Source organism: Musca domestica, unplaced genomic scaffold (genome assembly GCF_030504385.1).
Source record: "Musca domestica strain aabys unplaced genomic scaffold, Musca_domestica.polishedcontigs.V.1.1 262, whole genome shotgun sequence".
Taxonomy (NCBI): Eukaryota; Metazoa; Arthropoda; class Insecta; order Diptera; family Muscidae; genus Musca; species Musca domestica.
In genome coordinates this window covers 497614-515932 of record NW_026712285.1, presented here as the reverse complement: position 1 = coordinate 515932, position 18319 = coordinate 497614, and the positions used below count along the sequence as shown (strand labels likewise).

The following is an 18319-nucleotide window of genomic DNA, read 5'->3' as shown; positions in this document are numbered from 1 at the left end:
GTATATTGAGTTTGAAACAAAGGAACAAGCAACAACAAAATGTAAGAAATTCAAAATTTTGCTCATCATACCGGGTTGGCTGTTTGGCTAAGATGCAAAACATTTGGGCAATTTGCAATGGAATTGTCTGAAACTGAAATACTCACATTATGTGACCCGACAGGATTTATCCAAGTTCAAACTAGTAATAGAGCCATTAAGTGACCTAAAATAATTCATCCAAACCCAGATCAAAACGCCCAAATTTAAAATTGTTTACATTTGGAAATGGAATTTCACGGATTTTGAGAAGGAGTTCCACATACCAACCATGAAAGACACACATTTTATGACGCGACGTGATTAACCCAAGTATAAATAAGAAATGGACCCATTATATCATCCATCCAAGCGTAGACCAAAATAATCAAAATTTTGTCATTTCAAAAGTGTTTAAATTTATAATGGGATTTCATGACTTTAGGGAAGGACAGACATAATGCGACTCGACATGATTTATCCGAGTTTAAAATAGTAATAGATTCATTTAGTGACCTAAAATAATTCATCCGGGTAACATTTTTGCTTAAGAAAAGCATTGATCTGGGAAAACCTGAAACAATGAATACTCTTATTAAGGCTTTGAATATGTTTGGGGCTAATACCGATTTTGCAGGATCATTAACAAATATATTATTGTAAGTTGAACAAAGTTTCTACCAGCAAAACAATTTAATAATTCTAATTTTTTCAGAGAAAGTCAGTTTTTTGGTAATGTCATAAAACAGGGAATATCTCATCAATTGTACCAACTGACAAAAGTAAGGGAGGTAAGAAGTGTGTATTTCAAATGATTTTATACTTTTTCTTCCTTTTAGACCAGCAAAGATGGTTTTGGTTTCTTGGAAACCTTGACCTCGGTCAGTGAGTGTAATTACCTAAAATAATTCATCCAAACCGAAATCAAAACGCCCAAATTTTAAAGGTGTTTACATTCGGCTTTAGAAAGGAAGTTCCACATATTAAACATGAAATACAAAGATTATATGACCCGACGTGATTTATCCAAGTCCAAATAAGAAATGAACTCATTATGTGATCCATCCAAGTCCAGACCAAAATGTTAAATTTTGAAACTTCGAAAGTGGTTTAATTTTGGAATGGGTTTCAATGCTTCAGGGAAACCCTTAGACACATACGAGTTACATGTCCCAACTACATCAAATCGACTCTCCCAATCTGTTTACTTCATCGTTTTCACACTGAATCTGAAATTTGTCGTTTGTTTGTGTGAAATTTATGCCATTTTTATACCCTCCACCATTCTATGGAGGTTATTATAATTTTGTCATTCTGTTTGTAACTCCTCGAAATATTCATAATAGATCCTACGAATATGATCAGCCGAAAATTTTAAGACGATCTAGCGACGTCCGTCTGTCTGTCTGTTGTAATTACGCTATTTTTCGAAAGAATTGAGATAGAAGGCTAAAATTTTGCATGCATGCATAGTTTACCAGTAGGCAGTTTAAGTTCGTAAATTGGCCATGTCGGTCCACGTTTTCGTATAGTCCGGTATTTTCCGATATTCGGTATTTTCATGATTTTAGCGATATTATTTACCGGGATTATTTAAAATTTCGTATTTGAAGTTCGGTACTTCAGCCCATGACAAAAATGTTTGTATGCTGGTCCAAGTCTTCGTACAACGCCCATATAACGGTACCTCCCGATATTCGGTATTTTGACTATTTTAGCGACATTATTCACCGGAATCGATTCAAATTTCGTACTGGAAGATCCTAATGGGTACTACAGCCTATGACAAAAATTTCTGTATGCAGGTTCAAGTCTTCGATTAGCCCCCATATAACGATACCTCCCTATATTCGGTATTTTCATGATTTTAACGATATTATTTACTGGAATTATTTCAAATTTTGTATTTGAAGTTCGTAATGGACACTACAGCCTATGACAAAAAACTTCGTATACAGGTCCACGTCTTCGTATAGTCCCATATAACGGTTTTCATTTAAGTGGTAGTTTTGGGAATTTTTTTTTTTTTAATTTTTTAATTTTTCAAAATGGTGGATGGTATTAAAAGTTCGACCCGGCTGAACTTAGCTTCTTTTTTACTTGTTTTAATTTCCGAAATATCGAGAGATTCATTTTCCCCTTATCAATAATGCGCCCCAGCTAATTTAACGTGAAATGGCTCATATAACAAATTGTACTTAATGGCGTACATACTACAAGTACTCATATGAGAGATGATGATCTGGTGCAGACACATACCAGAAACAAATGTTGTTGGGTCTTACAACGGAAATATGTTTTCTTCGTAATGCCGCTGTTTCGGCCAAAAATGTTCGAAATGTTTTAAATTCAGTTCAGTACGGGAATTGCAGTGAGAACGTTAACATAGTACACTAACCAGATAACGCGGCGGATCGAGTGGATACTAACAACTACACAAGAAAAAAACAGACCTCAATATCTAGATCAAGAAAAATTATAGTAATCTTATGCAAGGTCTAGGTATTCAATAAAGGTCTTGGTGAAAGTGGAAAATATTTTCAGAAAAATAAATTCAAATTATGAAATAATTAATAAAATCCAAAGAAAAAGGTATTGAAATGTAATGAAAATCAATGAAGAAAATAAAATTTAACCCAGAATAAGCTAAATGAAACCCCTTGAAATTCATTATTTTTAGCAGCAGCTCAAGCAAAAAAAATCGTCAAAGAATTGTGGAAAAATGTAACAAAAAGCCATTTAATAACTTATTTTTCTACATCACATAAATATTTCAAAATAAATTTAAACAATTCTAACTAACTAATCCAAAAACAAAATGGGTAAATATGAAAATAATTTAATAAAACAACCACACATACATTCGCAATAGTTGTCTTTCTTTTTTTTTTGATGTCCAACGCTGCTGCCCTTGCCAATGCAAAAAATATGTAGAGTTTGTTTTCATGTCTTTTGGGTGCTTGGTTAGCAGCCTCCCCATCCATCCAATGGCGAAAAATAAAAGAAAAACAGATCACCATCAACCAAGAAAAACCGAAAGAAGCATGTGGCACGGCACACTTGACTTGCTTTGCTTTTCTCGTTTCCAACGATGAAAATGAAAAGTTTATTGAATTTGATGGATCACCACTACCAACACCACGCAGAGAAAAGGAGAGCCTCGCCAAAAAACTTGAAAATTCACAAATTTTCGAAGAGAATTTGTGGTACAATAATTTTTCATGTAATGGACATTCCTTTTGGTGTAATTTGTTTGTTTTGTAATTTTCCGATCTCCCCCAGCGTCCCGAGGAATAACAAAACGCAAACAAATTGTCTGTGCCAATCGGTGGCACAGTAGTGCCTTTTCTTTTTTGGGAGCCGGCATGATCGAAAATGATTCAACAAATTTTTTGCTTGCTTAGCGTGAGAAAATAAACAATGACCATATTATATGCATGGTTTAAGTGGACTTGGAAGCTTTTTCATTGACAGATTTTAAATTTTAATTTCGGTGTTCCAACAAATAAATATCAACAATGTTATATTTTCTGACGAAAACATTTTATACGAGTTAGTTTATAGCCGATTTGGGCATGTGAGATGGGATTTGATTCACTGCCAGTAATAAAATTTGATGTCGAGAAGGTCAACTAGGGTTCAGCCGTAGCGGCCTTGCAGTAATGGAGAAAAATAGATCCGGATTCTTACATCACATTTTATAGGAGTTACAAATATTCAAAATTTTTACCCTTTGTGGGGGAGGCAGTTGATGGAGTGGACCGATATTATTAATTTTTGTACCTGACCTAGAACTGACGCAAATATTAGGATTTTCAAAGTTGGAGCAAAATCGAATTATTGGTTCACTTTTTGTGCAGAAAATCTTTTTTTTTTCTTTTTTTTTTTGAAAATTTCGATCTATTATGGGGAGCTACCAGAAGAAGTTGACTGATGTATTCCATCTTGGCTGCAGACCTTGGGTTAATAAAATTATTGCGATGTGTGAAAATTGAAGACAATCAGACTCTTAAATCAAATTTTATAAGAGTTGGAAGTATTCAAAATTTTGAACCTTTGTGGGGGAAGTACTTGATGGAGTGGACCGATATTGTCCATTTTCGCACTTTACATAGCACTGATAGAAATATTAGAACTTGCAAAGTTGGAGCAAAATCAGGTTTCCCTTCTTTTTCTGCGCAAAAAATATTTTTTGAAAATTTCGAACTTTTGTGGGGGAGCTACCAAAAGGAACGGACCGATATATTCCATATTAACACCAGACCTTGGGTTGATAAAAATATTGGGATGTATGAAATTTCAAGATAATTGGACTCTTTCATCACAATTTATAACAGTTGTAGTTATTCAAAGTTTTGACCCATAGCTGGGGAGGTACTTGATGGACTTGACCGATATTGACCATTTCGCACCTGACGTGTCACTGACACAAATACTAGGACTTGCAAAGTTGGAACAAAATCGGATTATCTTTTCTTCTCTGTGCAGAAAATATATTTTTTTGAAAATTTCGACATTTTGTGTGGGAGGTACCACAGGGAGTGGACCGATACATTCCATTTTCAAACCAGATCTTGGGTTAACAATATTATTGTGATGCGTGAGATATTAAGACTATCGGACTCATACATCACATTTTATAAGAGTTGTAATTATTCAAAATGTTGACTCTTTGTAGGGGAGATACCTGATGGAGTGGACCGATATTGTTCGCACCTGACCTAGCACTGATGAAAATATTAGGATTCGCAAAGTTGGAGCTAAATAGGATTATCCTTTCTCTTTCTGTGCAATAAATTATTTTCTTTGAAAATTTTGACATTTTGTGTGGGATGTACCAGAAGGAGTGGACCGATATTGTCCATCTGCAAACTCGATCTAAGTTTGACTATAATATTACGATGTACCAACTTTGGATCAAATCGGATACTCCCTTCGAGAGTTATCGTGCGCACCAGCCAGCTAGACAGATAGAAAGGCGGACGGACATCGCTAGATTGACTCCAAATGAAACGGATTTGGTCCAAAGAGACCTAGGGTCTAAAACAGTTATTTCGATGAGACACGTTTTGGCCGTATCAAATGATATATCCCCTTTGTAGCCATATAATTGAGGGTATAAACATAATGTAAACAAAATATCTTCTGGCATACTAGTGACAGTAAAATAATGGGTTACTCTCAAAAATGAATTAGGATACCTATTATTTTGCAATGAACGTTTTTGCTAGTTTGTCTCAGAGAAAAATATGCTAGATGTCTGTTGGATTCTTTTCCATATTTACATTGGATTTATGGTTGATAGAAATTACATGTTAGAGACTTAAGATTATACAAAATTTTGACCTCTTCTGGGGGAGGTATCAGAGGTAGTTCGCTGTTTTTTAAACACAAATGGAACTGAGATAACTTCTTTACTGGACTTTTGGATTATCGAACAATATTTTGTAAAAATTACTTCCAATTTTTGGGTTATTGTACGCAATTAATATTTTTTTCAACGATCAACTCATGGCAAATTAGAAGATAGCATTCAAGTAAGCATTTTTTACATTATCTGAAACTTACCTTGCCGAATTTCACTGCATAGAAAGCCGATTCCCATCTCTGATTTGTGTATGTACAATGGATTTATATTGTACGCAATTAATATTTTTTTCAACGAGCAACTCATGGCAAATTAGAAGATAGCATCCAAGTAAGCATTTTTTACATTATCTGAAACTTACCTTGCCAAATTTCACTGCATAGAAAGCCGATTCCCATCTCTGATTTGTGTATGTACAATGGATTTATAAATATACATTTTGACTATATCTTGTCAAATGAATAATTTTGAAAAAAAGAAAACATATGATTGCATGACTTTACCTACTCAGTTCTACCATGGGTCCCTAAAATTTAGCTTTGTGAGAAAATGTTATACATGAATATTTGTTGGTTAAAAAAAATAAATAAAACAAATTCAAAAATTATGCTTCAATTGTGTGAAATCGGCTGAAAATATATGTGGGTGCTATATCCAAATCTGAACCGATTTGAATAAAATTTGACAAATTAATTTTTGTACCAATATTAGCCACTCATGACGAATTTCATTGGAATCGGACATACGTATCGTGTTTGGTGCACTAAATATGTAAATCGGCCGAATATATATATGGGAGCTATATCGAAATCTGAACCGATTTCAATATAATTTTGCAAATTTATTTTCTAATCAAATCCCGTCACACATTTCAAATTTCATTGGAATCGATAATACATATCGTGTTTGGGGCATCAATATACGAAATCAGTCGAAAATATATATGGGAGCTACACCAAATCTGTACCGATTTCAATATAATTTGACAAACACATTTTTTAGACAAATTCCATCACACATTCCAAATTTAATTGAAATGTGGCGTACAAAGTCTGTTTAATGTATCAAATACATAAAATCGGCCGAAAATATATATGGGAGCTATATCTAAATCTGAACCGATTTCCATATAATTTAGGAAATTTATTTTTGTTCCGAATCCCGTTACGCATTCCAAATTTGGAGATTTTAACTGTAATCGATCAATAGATATATGCATATAAAATCGAAATTTTAGAGAGGTACCTCCGATTCTGATGCTATATATCCAGTTCCAAGTGGTATTTCAAAAATGTATATAGCCTATGTTACTTTCAGGCTACGTTGTAGTATCCTTGGAAATTTTTAGATTTTTGAATCCATAAATTACAAAAAAACAAACATACATACAAACAAACACAAACATTTTCCTCTTTTATAGATATAGAAGAAAAAGAAAGGAGATTGACTGGACGTATGATTTGTTCTAACAATTTAAATTGTATCAATCATACGCCTTCTTCTTGTTGCACAGCGACGCAAAAATGGAGATCAAATTTGACATTTTGATCAGCAATCTATATTACACCAATGATGTTTGATATTAAAAATGGTACATATACACAATATCCGTGTTTCGGTATGGCTCTGATACTTCCCGAATTTAAATATTTAGAATGTTTTGACCATCATTTTAAACCAAATCGTCTGTAAGTTGACATTTAGAGTGCAGAGTAGATATAACCTCCTCATGCTAAGATTGTTCCAGTGTTAGGTATTTTTTTGAGTTCAACGTAGGTCTCTGTTGAGCCCTGTGGGGTTAGAGATCTTAAAACAGAGATGAATTCAAAGGAAGCATAAAAGATTTTATTAATTCATATTTTGTTCTCTTTTTATACCCTTCACCATAGTTTTAATACCTTGGAGTATATATTTTTGATCCCACAAAGTATATAGATTTTTGATCAGCATAAAATTCAATGTCGGCAATCACTCTAGCTTCCGAAAAAAAGTGAAGTAGGTTGATAAAGTTTTACTCAGATGTGTGTTTGTACTACAAGCTATAAGAAAATATAGACTATGCAGGTCCAGGTCTTCGTATACGCTCCATATAACGGTACCTCCCTATATTCGGTTTTTTTAAATGATTTTGGCGACATTATTCGCTGGAATTGTTTCAAATTTCGCATTTGCAATTCGTAATACGTTCCATAGCCGGTGACAGAAAATTCTGTATGCAGATCCACGCATTCGTATAGTCCCCATTTAACGGTAACTCCTTATATTCAGAATTTAGATGATTTTTATTCAACGGAATTGTTTTAAAACTCGTGTTTGCAGTTCGTAATAGCCTATGCAGGTCCACGTCTTCATATAACGGTAACTTCCTGTATTCGGTATTTTTATGACTTCGAACAGTATTTTCAAAGTTTATTTTTTTTAATTTCGAAATTCCTTCCAAATGTCGGAGGATATTCAAAGTTTGGCCCGGCCGGACTTACTTTTTTTACTTGTTTTTTATACCCTCCACCATAGTATGGAGGGTATATTAAGTTTGTCATTCCGTCATATACATTTTAGACCCCACAAAGTGTATATATTCTTGGCCAGCATAAATATCGATTTAGCGATGTCCGTCCGTGCTTCCGAACGAAATGATGTAGGTTGATAAAATTTTACTCAAAAGTAAATTATGTCTGCAGTACTTTTGGTATTGAAAATGGGCCATATAGGTCCACGTTTGGGTATATCGCCCATATAACGGTACCTCCCAATTTTCGGTATTTTGGTGATTTAAGCGACATTATTCATAGAAAATGTTTCAAATTTGGTATTTGAAGTTCGTAATGGATACTACAGCCTGTGACAGAAAAATGTCCGTGCAAGTCCACGCCTTCGTATAGCCCCCATATAACGGCACCTCCTGATATTCGGTGTTTTGATGATTTTAGCGACATTATTCACAGGAATTGTTTCAAATTTGGTATTTGAAGTTCGTAATGGATATTGCAGCCTATGAGAGAAAGATGTCTGTGCAGGTCCACGTCTTCGTATAGCCCTCACATAACGGTACCTCCCGATATTCGGTATTTTGATGATTTTAGCGACATTATTCACCAGAATTGGTTCGAATTTGGTAGTTCGTAATGGATACTACAGCCTATGACAGAAAAATTGTCTGTGTAGGTCCACGTCATCGTGTAGCCACCATATAACGGTACCTCCCGATATTCATTTTGATGATTTTAAAGACATTATTCATATTCCGGAACTCTTTTCAAGTTTCGCATTTGTAAAGTGTAATGTCTTATGACACGTCGTCGTATAGATCTTAATATAATAATAACATTTGGTATTTTTAACAAAATTTTTAAGGTTTTTTTTTGAAAATTTTTGTACTCTTTCAAAATGGTGGAGGGTATGAACAGCTTTTAACTTGATTTTTTTAATTCCATATACTTTTCGGATACGGAGAAAATATGGACATTTTTCGAATTTATTTTTAAAATATTTTTACAACACTGTTTTTAAGACTTTTTGATTCTTAAACACCGATAACTATCTGTATTCGATCTTTCCATATTAAAATTATTACTTTTGAAATTATCATATCTCTAACTTGTTTTTCTTCTTCTCATCTTAGTAATTTGTGTTCTATAAAAATGTAGTTTCAATTAATCTTCTCAATTTGTGATTTCACCCCTCAGTGCGACGTTAGAAATGTACTTTGAAATGCATTTCCAAAACACTTTATTAAATACACCAAAAATAGCAAAAATTACTCATTTCAGGGAAGACCTAGTCCCCCACCCTACGAACGTTCTTGATCTATGGTACTTATCTGCCTTGATGTCCCTAAAATTACTTTGCTTTCAATTACGATACGATAGGTATTTATTTTTGCGAATGTGTTAATTTTATTCTAATTTTTATTTTATCCGTTATTACGAATTGTGGTTTATTCTTATAAAATTATTTTCTAAATATTATAGTTTTATAAGAATAATTCATAATGACACAATCAAATTTACCTTTCTAGTTGAATATTTTTTTAGGCATCACATCCCGAATAAACCCAACGCAATATAAAGCTTTGTTAAAAGTTTAAATTTTTATAGCTTGGGCCTTAGCCACATCTTTTATTCGGAATTTAAAAACACACTTACAAAAAAATATTTGTCACTTTAGCACATACAGTTTTTTTGGCTTCGTTGCACCTACAATTCACATAAAACCGAAACTCTTGTAAAAAGTAAACAAAAAAAATTAAAAACCGAAATTACTACAATCCAAAACAAACCCAACTGAATTTGAGTTAATTTGCTTTCACGCACCAGCAAAGAAAAATACACAAAACACCATAATACGAAATTTGAAAATCCCTAAAACATGGATAATTGGAATGTTTTGACAGCCCACCAATCGGCCATTGGCGGCCGAGATGACGTTAACTTGGTATCCAAAGAGAAATTGGTGAGTATTTATGAATTAAAATTACCTTTCTCTCATTTTCTCACATTATGTTATTCCATTGATTTTCTAAACAACAACTAGGCACTTGGTTTTTCAATATTTGTTTTCAGTTTTCCGTTTATTTCCGTCTGATCTTACATTTTTGAAAACAGCTGATTTTATTTATCAAATTAACTGACTGCATAAGTTTTTCCAACAACACCAACAAAAACAATCGCATTGTTGTGATCTCAAATTGATAACAGAATGCGTAGCCATGCTCTTTGCTCTTCAATGTTCTCAGAGATACTAAATTTAGAATAGCTCTCCAACGGCACTCGAGAGTGTTTTTTTGTTCTTTTTGGAGATTCCTTTGGCAGTAACGGTGTTGTATTGATTGCTTGCGGTCGGGAATTTTGAGAAGAAAAGACAAAAATTTACATAAGAATTTATCGGATATCGGAAAAAGTTTTTCGTTTCATTATTTTTTTAACAAAATTTTAAAGAAAAAAAAATGGATTTGTCTACCGACATCTGGGGACAATTGGCGGTGGAAGCATCCCAAGTGTATTTGTCAGATGGTACAGTTCGTAGTCCCTTTGCTGATACGGTACGTCTAATATACATATATACATACAATTTTTAATCGGGTCAAGTTCGACGTGGAAAATAATATTGAAAATGATCTAAGAAAAAATAAATATAAAAAAGATTTAAAATGTAATTTTATGAAAAAAATATTGGAAAAAACTGAATTAAATCACCCGCAACGTCAAAATTACTGTAACAAATCAATTTTTTTCGACAACAAAAAATGTGTGTTCCTTTTTTTGAAAATCTAAATATAGAATAAGCCAAAACGAAAAAGTTGAGAAAAGAAAACAAAAATTGTGGAACGTTTTTAATACACAAATGACACCCGCAACATAGAAAATTAAAATTAGAAAAAAAAACGAGGAAAATCAAACAATAACTGTGAACAATGTTAAAATCCAGAAGAAAAGCATTTTAAAATATTACAATTTGAGTAAAAAATTTGATATTTAAATAATAATAAAAATATTTCGAAAGAAAAGTTTTCAAAAACTAGTAAAAATAATACCCCCAACACATAGTGTTGTAGGGTATAAAGATTGATGTTAATATCAAATTCTTTCCATATCGTCGGCGTATATGTTTAAATGTTAAAAATGGACAAACAAACAAAAATTTACATTACTGTGGTCCCTAACTCGTGATCGGGAAAATCGAAACTCCCTTCAAAAAAACTTCTATCTCCCTTCAACAAGGGTATTAAAAAACAAATTTACTTTAGACAAAAAAATATAAAATAAACAACTAAAAGAACGTCCAGTTGGGTCGAGGTATTATTTTTAGTCTTCGACGAGAGAAAAACATGAAATTTTACATGAATTTAAAACTTAATGTAATGTATCGAACGAATGTAATACGATAATTCCCAGAATTTCGTCGTCGTTGTTGTTAGAAGAACTATGACCGTCTTTGTTCTGGTCTTTGCCTATTGTCATATTCTGAGATATGTTTGCATTTGTTGCAAAACCAATTGAATAGATACAGTAGCTAGTTAAGTATGTTTGTATCGCACGCTGTAAAGATATTCTGTACGTGGCGCCCAATGTGAATCATCGTGAATCATCGTGAATGTTGCCTGGCCCAAAAACTCCTGTTTTGCCTAGACAACCGAAGTTTTTCATATGAAATGAACTCTGATATTTGTGCTGTTTTGAGCTATGGCCTCTGTGAGCTTGAATTCTGTTCAAAACTGTCTGATAGACTAGTTAATTTTGAAGTTTTTTTCTTATTTAATTCAAAATATCTCGATATAATGTATGATGCTTCATTATATGTTGTTTAAGTGACTCTCGCGGTAACATTCAACCGTATAATGAAAGGAAAGGATACTATGGCAATGAGTAACCATACTGTTACAGTTTTCAGATTGGGGATCCAGCAAGCAGCAACAGACCTATCGTATTGTAAGAATTCTTGCTTCCATACAATTAAATTTAATTGGAAAAGAAAGTCATAAAGTCGGGCGGGGTCGACTTTATGAAACCCTACACCACTTTGATTATAATTATAATTAAAAGTTCAAGGAACTAAATATACCTAAGAATTTGTATATTTTCAATGGCGGCTGGTATTGCCCATTTGGTTCACCAAATTAACCTGAAATCGGGTAAAGATATATATAGGAAATAAGATATAAATCTGACCCGATCTCGATAAAATTTAGCAAATGTAGTTCTGAGCTGTATTTGATATATTTCCCCAAATATTGTTGTTGTGGATGACAAAAATAACAAATCGGATGAACAATATATATTGGAGCTATAGCTATATCTGAGCGGATTTTGATAAAATTTGGCATACTATATTTCAGTCATACTTATTGCACGTTTGGTGCACAAAAAAGGCAAATCGGAAGAAGATACAGGGTGAGATAAAAAAACTGCAAAAAAGTCAAACGCCATATTTTTTTTTTAAAATTTTATTGAATGAAAGCAAATAATGTCGAAAATAGCATCAAATTTAAGAATAAGTTTAAATTTGTTCGAATTGGTCACCTTTGTCACGAATTATGGCCTTCAAACGGCCAATGTAACCGTCACACGCAGCCCGAATGTTCCTCTGCGGTATTTTGGCCCATTCCCGGCGAAGCGCTTCCTTGAGGTGATCGACACTTTGGTATTTTTTAGTGCCAACCTTGCTTTCCAAAATAATCCAGACACAATAGTCCAACGGATTGGTATCCGGAGATTTTGGTGGCAATTGTGCTCTGGAAATGAAGCGAGGAACCTCATTTTGTAACCATTCTTGGGTGGCGCGTGCTGAGTGCGATGGTGCTGAGTCCTGTTGGAATGTCCAAGGTCTGCGACCAAAATGTTTCCGTGCCCAAGGCTTTAATACACCCTCCAGAATATTTTCGGCATTTATTCTGATGCCACGGTCGATTAATACGACCATCACCTGTTATGGCGGCTCACACCATCACCACATTAATTGGCTTCTTTGGCAAGTAAACACGATCATTTTGTTTGTTTATAAACTGCTGGACACCGAATGTTTTCTCATTGGGGGAAACCAAATTTGGAAGTTCACCACTTTCGGTCAGGCAAAGCAAATCTTTAGCTCTTTAGAGTCTATTTTCTTTCTGTTGCGGTGTAAGTTCTTGCACTTTTTGGAATTTCAATGACTTAACCCCTAGCTCATTTTTCAATATTTGCCAAATCAGCTCACGAGCCATTTTTCGGACACTGCGAGGCGGGTTTCGATCAAGTCGCTTCTTTACTTTTCAAACCATTTCTGCTGATGTTGCTGTTTTCTTCAAATATAAAAAAATCACACTACCACACTTGAATTCCATCACGAATAACTTTTTTTTGGAAAATTCTCACCAAAATGCTTTTGTACGCTTGTAAGCTATCGGACGAGTGATTTAGATATGACAGCAGTCTGAAGTTGGTTGCAGTTTTTTCATCTCACCCTATATGGGAGATATTATCCTGTCCGATTTTCACCAAATTTATCATACTAGAATTCGGTCGTATTTTCAAAATCCATTTTATTTGGACATTTATAATGCGTTTGGTGCACAACAAAATAATGGGAGCTATATCAAAATCTGGTCGGATTATTACCAATTTCAATAGTGTTCGTCCTATGGCCGAAAAAATCGAACAATAACTGCGACCTATACTTTAAAAAAATAAAATACATGGACAGACGGATTGACATAATGGACCCAGAATGTGATTCTGTCAAGGTTATGAAGAGGAACTATGGGTCTATTTCGTGTCCTTTTGCCTGCTATGAACTACTGTACAAAGACATTGTGTACAGGGTACAAGTTAGGTTTAAGGAAATATTTTCTAGCTTGAGCTACTTACAAGCTTCGCTCTTAATTTGAAAATGACTTAGAAACATACCTCATCCTCCATTTTTAAACTGCATGGAAACTAATGTGTGGTAATAACGTAAATTAATACATTTTTCATTTCTTACCCCTACAGACCATTGAAAAATTGCCGGATAAGGTAATATTGCAGATTTTCTCATATTTGTCACATCGTGAAATTTGCCGCTTGGCCCGAGTATGTCGTCGTTGGCGTCAAATAGCCTACGATACACGTTTGTGGAAAAATGTTTCGCTGCGCCCCGAGGTGTCAGGTTTACATGTTGGCTCCTTGGAATCCTTGCTGTCGTTGATTGCCGTGCGTTTTGGACCCACATTGCGTTACATTGAATTGCCAATTGAGCTGATTACCCACACTGTGCTGCATGAGTTGTCCGCCAAATGTCCCAATTTAACACACATGCTGTTGGATTTCTCCACTGGTAAGAGAGTGTAAAATATTGAAAATGTAATTTTATTTAAATGGTTATTTTTTCCTCTCTTTTTTTCCAGCTATGCAATTGCACGATTTCAGCGAAATGCAAGCCTTTCCCACCAAACTGCGTTACATGTGCATTTGCCTGTCGGAGGTCATCTTTATGGAGGGTTTTATGCGTAAAATCTACAATTTCATCAACGGCCTGGAGGTACTGCATCTCATTGGTACCTATGAAAAATGTGAAGAGGAAGAGGAGGAAATCTACGAAGTCATCAATGTGCATAAATTGAAATCGGCCACACCAAATCTGAGGGTCATCAATCTGTATGGCATCAATTTCATTGATGACTCGCATATCGATGCCTTCAGTTCGAACTGTATTCAGCTGGAATGTTTGGCCGTGAATTTTTGCAATAAAGTCACTGGCTCAACATTGAAAACACTGATCCAACGCTCGAAACGTTTAACCTGTCTGCTAATGAATGGCACGAGTTTGAAATCTGAGTTTGTCATGCAAGTAGACTGGGATAAATGTGCCTTGCAAGAGTTGGATATTACGGCCACCGATCTGTCCACGGAATGTTTGGTGGACATGTTGACGCGCATACCGAATTTGCGTTTTCTGTCGGCCGGTCAAATCAATGGCTTTAATGATACGGTCCTCAAGCAATGGATGGAATCAGGAATGACGAGGTAGGTGGATCTAATTGATGTTTTTTCCAGATACTAATTCTGTTTTTTTGTTGAATTTCCAGATCTTTAATGTCCATTGATTTGGATTCTTCGGACAATGTATCCGACGATGGTTTACAAAAGTTTTTGACCCGTCATGGTCAACAGTTGAGTGCATGCTGCCTATCCGGCATGCCTCACATTACCGATCAACTTTGGATGAGTATTTTACCCGTCCTGACCAATGCTAAGTGAGTTAATTCGTCGAAAAATGGAACAGCATGAATGCCTAATTGGATAATTCTCTTAATCGACAAAAATATTCAACTTCAAAAAAAAAAATTAACAAAAACTAACTATTTTAACTCAAGCTCTGTGGAAAGAAACATCATGTGCATATAATTGCCGCGGACAAACATATATATGGCAAAGTCGTTGTTCGAAAGTTAAAACAAGTTTTAAATACTGACATCGTTGTTCTTCTATATATTAATTTTGTAGATTCTTATATTAATGAATTTTAAAATATTTCAGGATCCTGGTTATGGGAACATCTGAAAAATTGGGAGTTAACATCCATGTTGATCAGTTGATGGACACAATTGCATCGAGTTGCGGCAATTTGGAACGTTTGGAATTAAGGTGAGTTGAAACAACACAAACTTAGGAAAATTTCTCAAGAGAAAGAAGGTTTCATACATTTCACAGCTAAAAATCCTTGAAAGTATCTAGAGAGCCGGGCCAATGTATAATTCTACAAAGACAATTTTTGCAAAACAGGTTTTATACCTTTCCAAAGAGTAATTATGTGTTATAATAAGCTTCAATTTCGGATGGATAAATTAATTCCCAACAAAAATTCCTAGGACGTACCGAAATATTGGTCCTACATATCCCAACTTTAAATTAGATTTAATTTTTTGCAATGTGTGAAGTTATTTGTCATATTCATGTGCGATCTAATGCTGTCTAATGATGGAAAGCTAAATTTGAAGAAAATCAAAAATTGAATTCATATTTCACAATTTTGAACATTTGGTCCAATTTTGAAATAGTGGTCCAATATTTTCCAAAATTGCTCCTGAAGTTTGTTATTACTATTACCACGGCCCAAGTTTGGAAAATATCCGTAATTCGACTTTTAAAAAATATATGTATAATCTTTTTCTTGAACTTTTTGAACTTGTGAGGGAGGTACCAAAATTGGGCCGATATATTTTCTTTGTGGGTGGGGGAACAAGAAAATCCAATATTTTCACTTTCGACCCTAACCTAAGACTTCTCTACATTTTTCGATATACCCACTTTGAACTACAGGGTGAGATGAAAAAACTTCAACAAAGTCAAAAGCTATAATTTTTGCATTTTTTAAAATTTTTTTGAATGGAAGCAAAAAATGTCAGAAGTAGCATCAAATTTTAGAAATAGTTTGGATTTGTTCAAATCAGTCAACTTTGGCACGAATTAGGACCTTCAAAGGGCCAATGTTGCTCTGCCGTTTTTTTAGCCCATTCCCGGCGAAGCGTTTGCTTTAGGCGATCGACACTTTGGTATTTTTTAGTGCCAACCTTGCTTTCCAAAATACTCCAGACACAAGAGTCCAACGGATTGGTATCCGGAGATTTTGGTGGCCATTGTGCGCTGGAAATGAAGCTAGGAAATAAATTTTGTAACCATTCTTGGGTGGCGCGTGCTGCGTCCTGTTGGAATGTCCAAGGTCTGCGGCCAAAATGTTTGCGTGTCCAAGGCTTTAATACACCCTCCAGAATATTTTCGCGATAATATTCGGCATTTATTCTGATGCCACGGTCGAATAATACGATGGCTTTACCCCGAGCTCATTCTTCAATATTTGCCGAATGGAATATTGCGATATGTTCAGCTCACGAGCCATTTTTCGGCCACTGCGACGCGGGTTTCAATCAAGTCGCTTCTTTACTTTTCGAACCAATTCTGCTGATGTTGCTGTTTTTTCTTTCGTCCACTTCCTTGACGCTGGCTACGCTACCAGTATCACGGTAACGAGCGATGGTACGAGACACAAAATAAATGCTGGAGTGCTCCAACGATAGCCACTTGTGGTTTTCCAGCCAAACATAAAAAATCACACTGTCACGCTTGAATTCCATCACGAATAACTTTTTTTCTGGAAAATTCTCACCAAAATGCTTTTGTACGCTTGTAAACATTATAATGAGCTGTCACTGGAATAATTTTAACAACTGTCGGACGAGTGGCTTAGAAATGCCAGCAGTCTGAAGTTGATTGAAGTTTTTTCATCTCACCCTGTATATTTCTATAAAAATAAGTTCGATTGGAAGCTTATCCTATGTTATTTTAAAACAAACCTTTAGACATCTCAAATACGCTAATAATACTTCAAATACTTTTCAGATGGGATCCAGACAATCTGCGTTTTTCGGATAAAAGTCAAAAGGCCATCGATTTGTTGCGTGTGAAATGTTTGAAATTGCGATGCATGGTATTGAGGTGAGTAACGACCTGTTATTTCATATCTACAATGAAAATAATAATATTTTATAAACATATATTGCAGTGATGGTCGCTATTATGAAACCGTTAAGGCTAACTTTGAACGTGCCGATCGTGTGACAGTGGTGCGCACCACCACCTGTTGTCGTGTGTCGCCCTACCATTTGTTAAGTAATTATAATGATTTGATTTTCAATTGAACACCCCTGAGGTATTCCGGGAGTTGGCGGAAGATCATTTGACGAGAGATGATTAGATTGATTTCTTTTTCTTTAAATAATTCAACGAATTTGTAAAATAATAACATTGTTGTTGATAAAACAAGAATCCCAAAAATTAGTTAAATTAAAATAACATACAATTTTATTTGTTTTTAAAAATAATTTAATAATTCGTTTTTTGTTCCTTTATCCTTATCCAATTTACAATATATGCCATTAACTTATAGAGTAATAATAAAGATTGGGAGTTTTTCTTGGTTTTATTTTGTGGTTTTGTGTTTAATGCTATTTAAATTTGTTTATTATTATTAATTATTTATATTTGTTTCCATTATATAAAATTAGCCTAGAATATTAACTCTGGTATTAAGTTATGGGGTTTTTATTATATTTTATTTAAAATATACATTGCTAATTTGTTAATGTTTATGTTCTGCTTAAGATTTCATCATATCAGACTTCACAATATATTTATTAATATCTTGTTTTGTTTGTAATCTTAAAAGAAAAAGGGTTATATTTTTGTAACTGCTGCCTTTTTTTGGAGTATTTAAACCTTGAATGCAATGGGATTTGGTGATAGAGACATTTGTAATTCAAGGAAACTTTGACAATATTTCACAATACTTTAAAACATTTGAGGACACTATTTAATTGAACATCCAGTCATAATTTGTTCTTATTTTAATTTTAAGTTAAAAGACCAAATTATTTTAAATTTATATATGAACTCGAGCTTGAATAATTAATCATTTCGCATA

The 18319-nt window shown here is 34.2% G+C and overlaps 1 protein-coding gene and 1 long non-coding RNA gene across 4 annotated transcripts; both read left to right on the top strand.

Annotated features, from left to right (window-relative positions):
• Positions 1-429: 429 nt before the first annotated feature.
• LOC131803069 (uncharacterized) lies at positions 430-916 on the top strand. Its single transcript, XR_009342468.1, has 3 exons — positions 430-677; positions 734-809; positions 858-916. It is a non-coding gene; the product is annotated as an uncharacterized LOC131803069 (long non-coding RNA).
• Positions 917-2315: 1399 nt separating this feature from the next.
• Positions 2316-17821, top strand: LOC101891288 (F-box/LRR-repeat protein fbxl-1). 3 transcript variants are annotated; one of them, XM_011293980.3, is made up of 9 exons: positions 2316-2610; positions 2699-2840; positions 9780-9838; positions 13852-14176; positions 14247-14865; positions 14928-15095; positions 15379-15486; positions 17239-17334; positions 17402-17821. In XM_011293980.3, the coding sequence occupies exons 2-9, from the start codon at positions 2837-2839 to the stop codon at positions 17535-17537; spliced, it is 1515 nt and encodes a 504-aa protein (XP_011292282.1). In that variant the 5' UTR covers positions 2316-2610; positions 2699-2836; the 3' UTR covers positions 17538-17821. The 3 variants fall into 3 exon arrangements, with proteins under 3 accessions (XP_011292282.1, XP_011292281.1, XP_005182941.1); XM_011293979.3 differs by lacking the exon at positions 2699-2840 and having other exon boundaries at positions 9554-9838; XM_005182884.4 differs by lacking the exons at positions 2316-2610; positions 2699-2840; positions 9780-9838 and adding an exon at positions 10192-10427.
• The last annotated feature ends 498 nt before the right edge of the window (positions 17822-18319 follow it).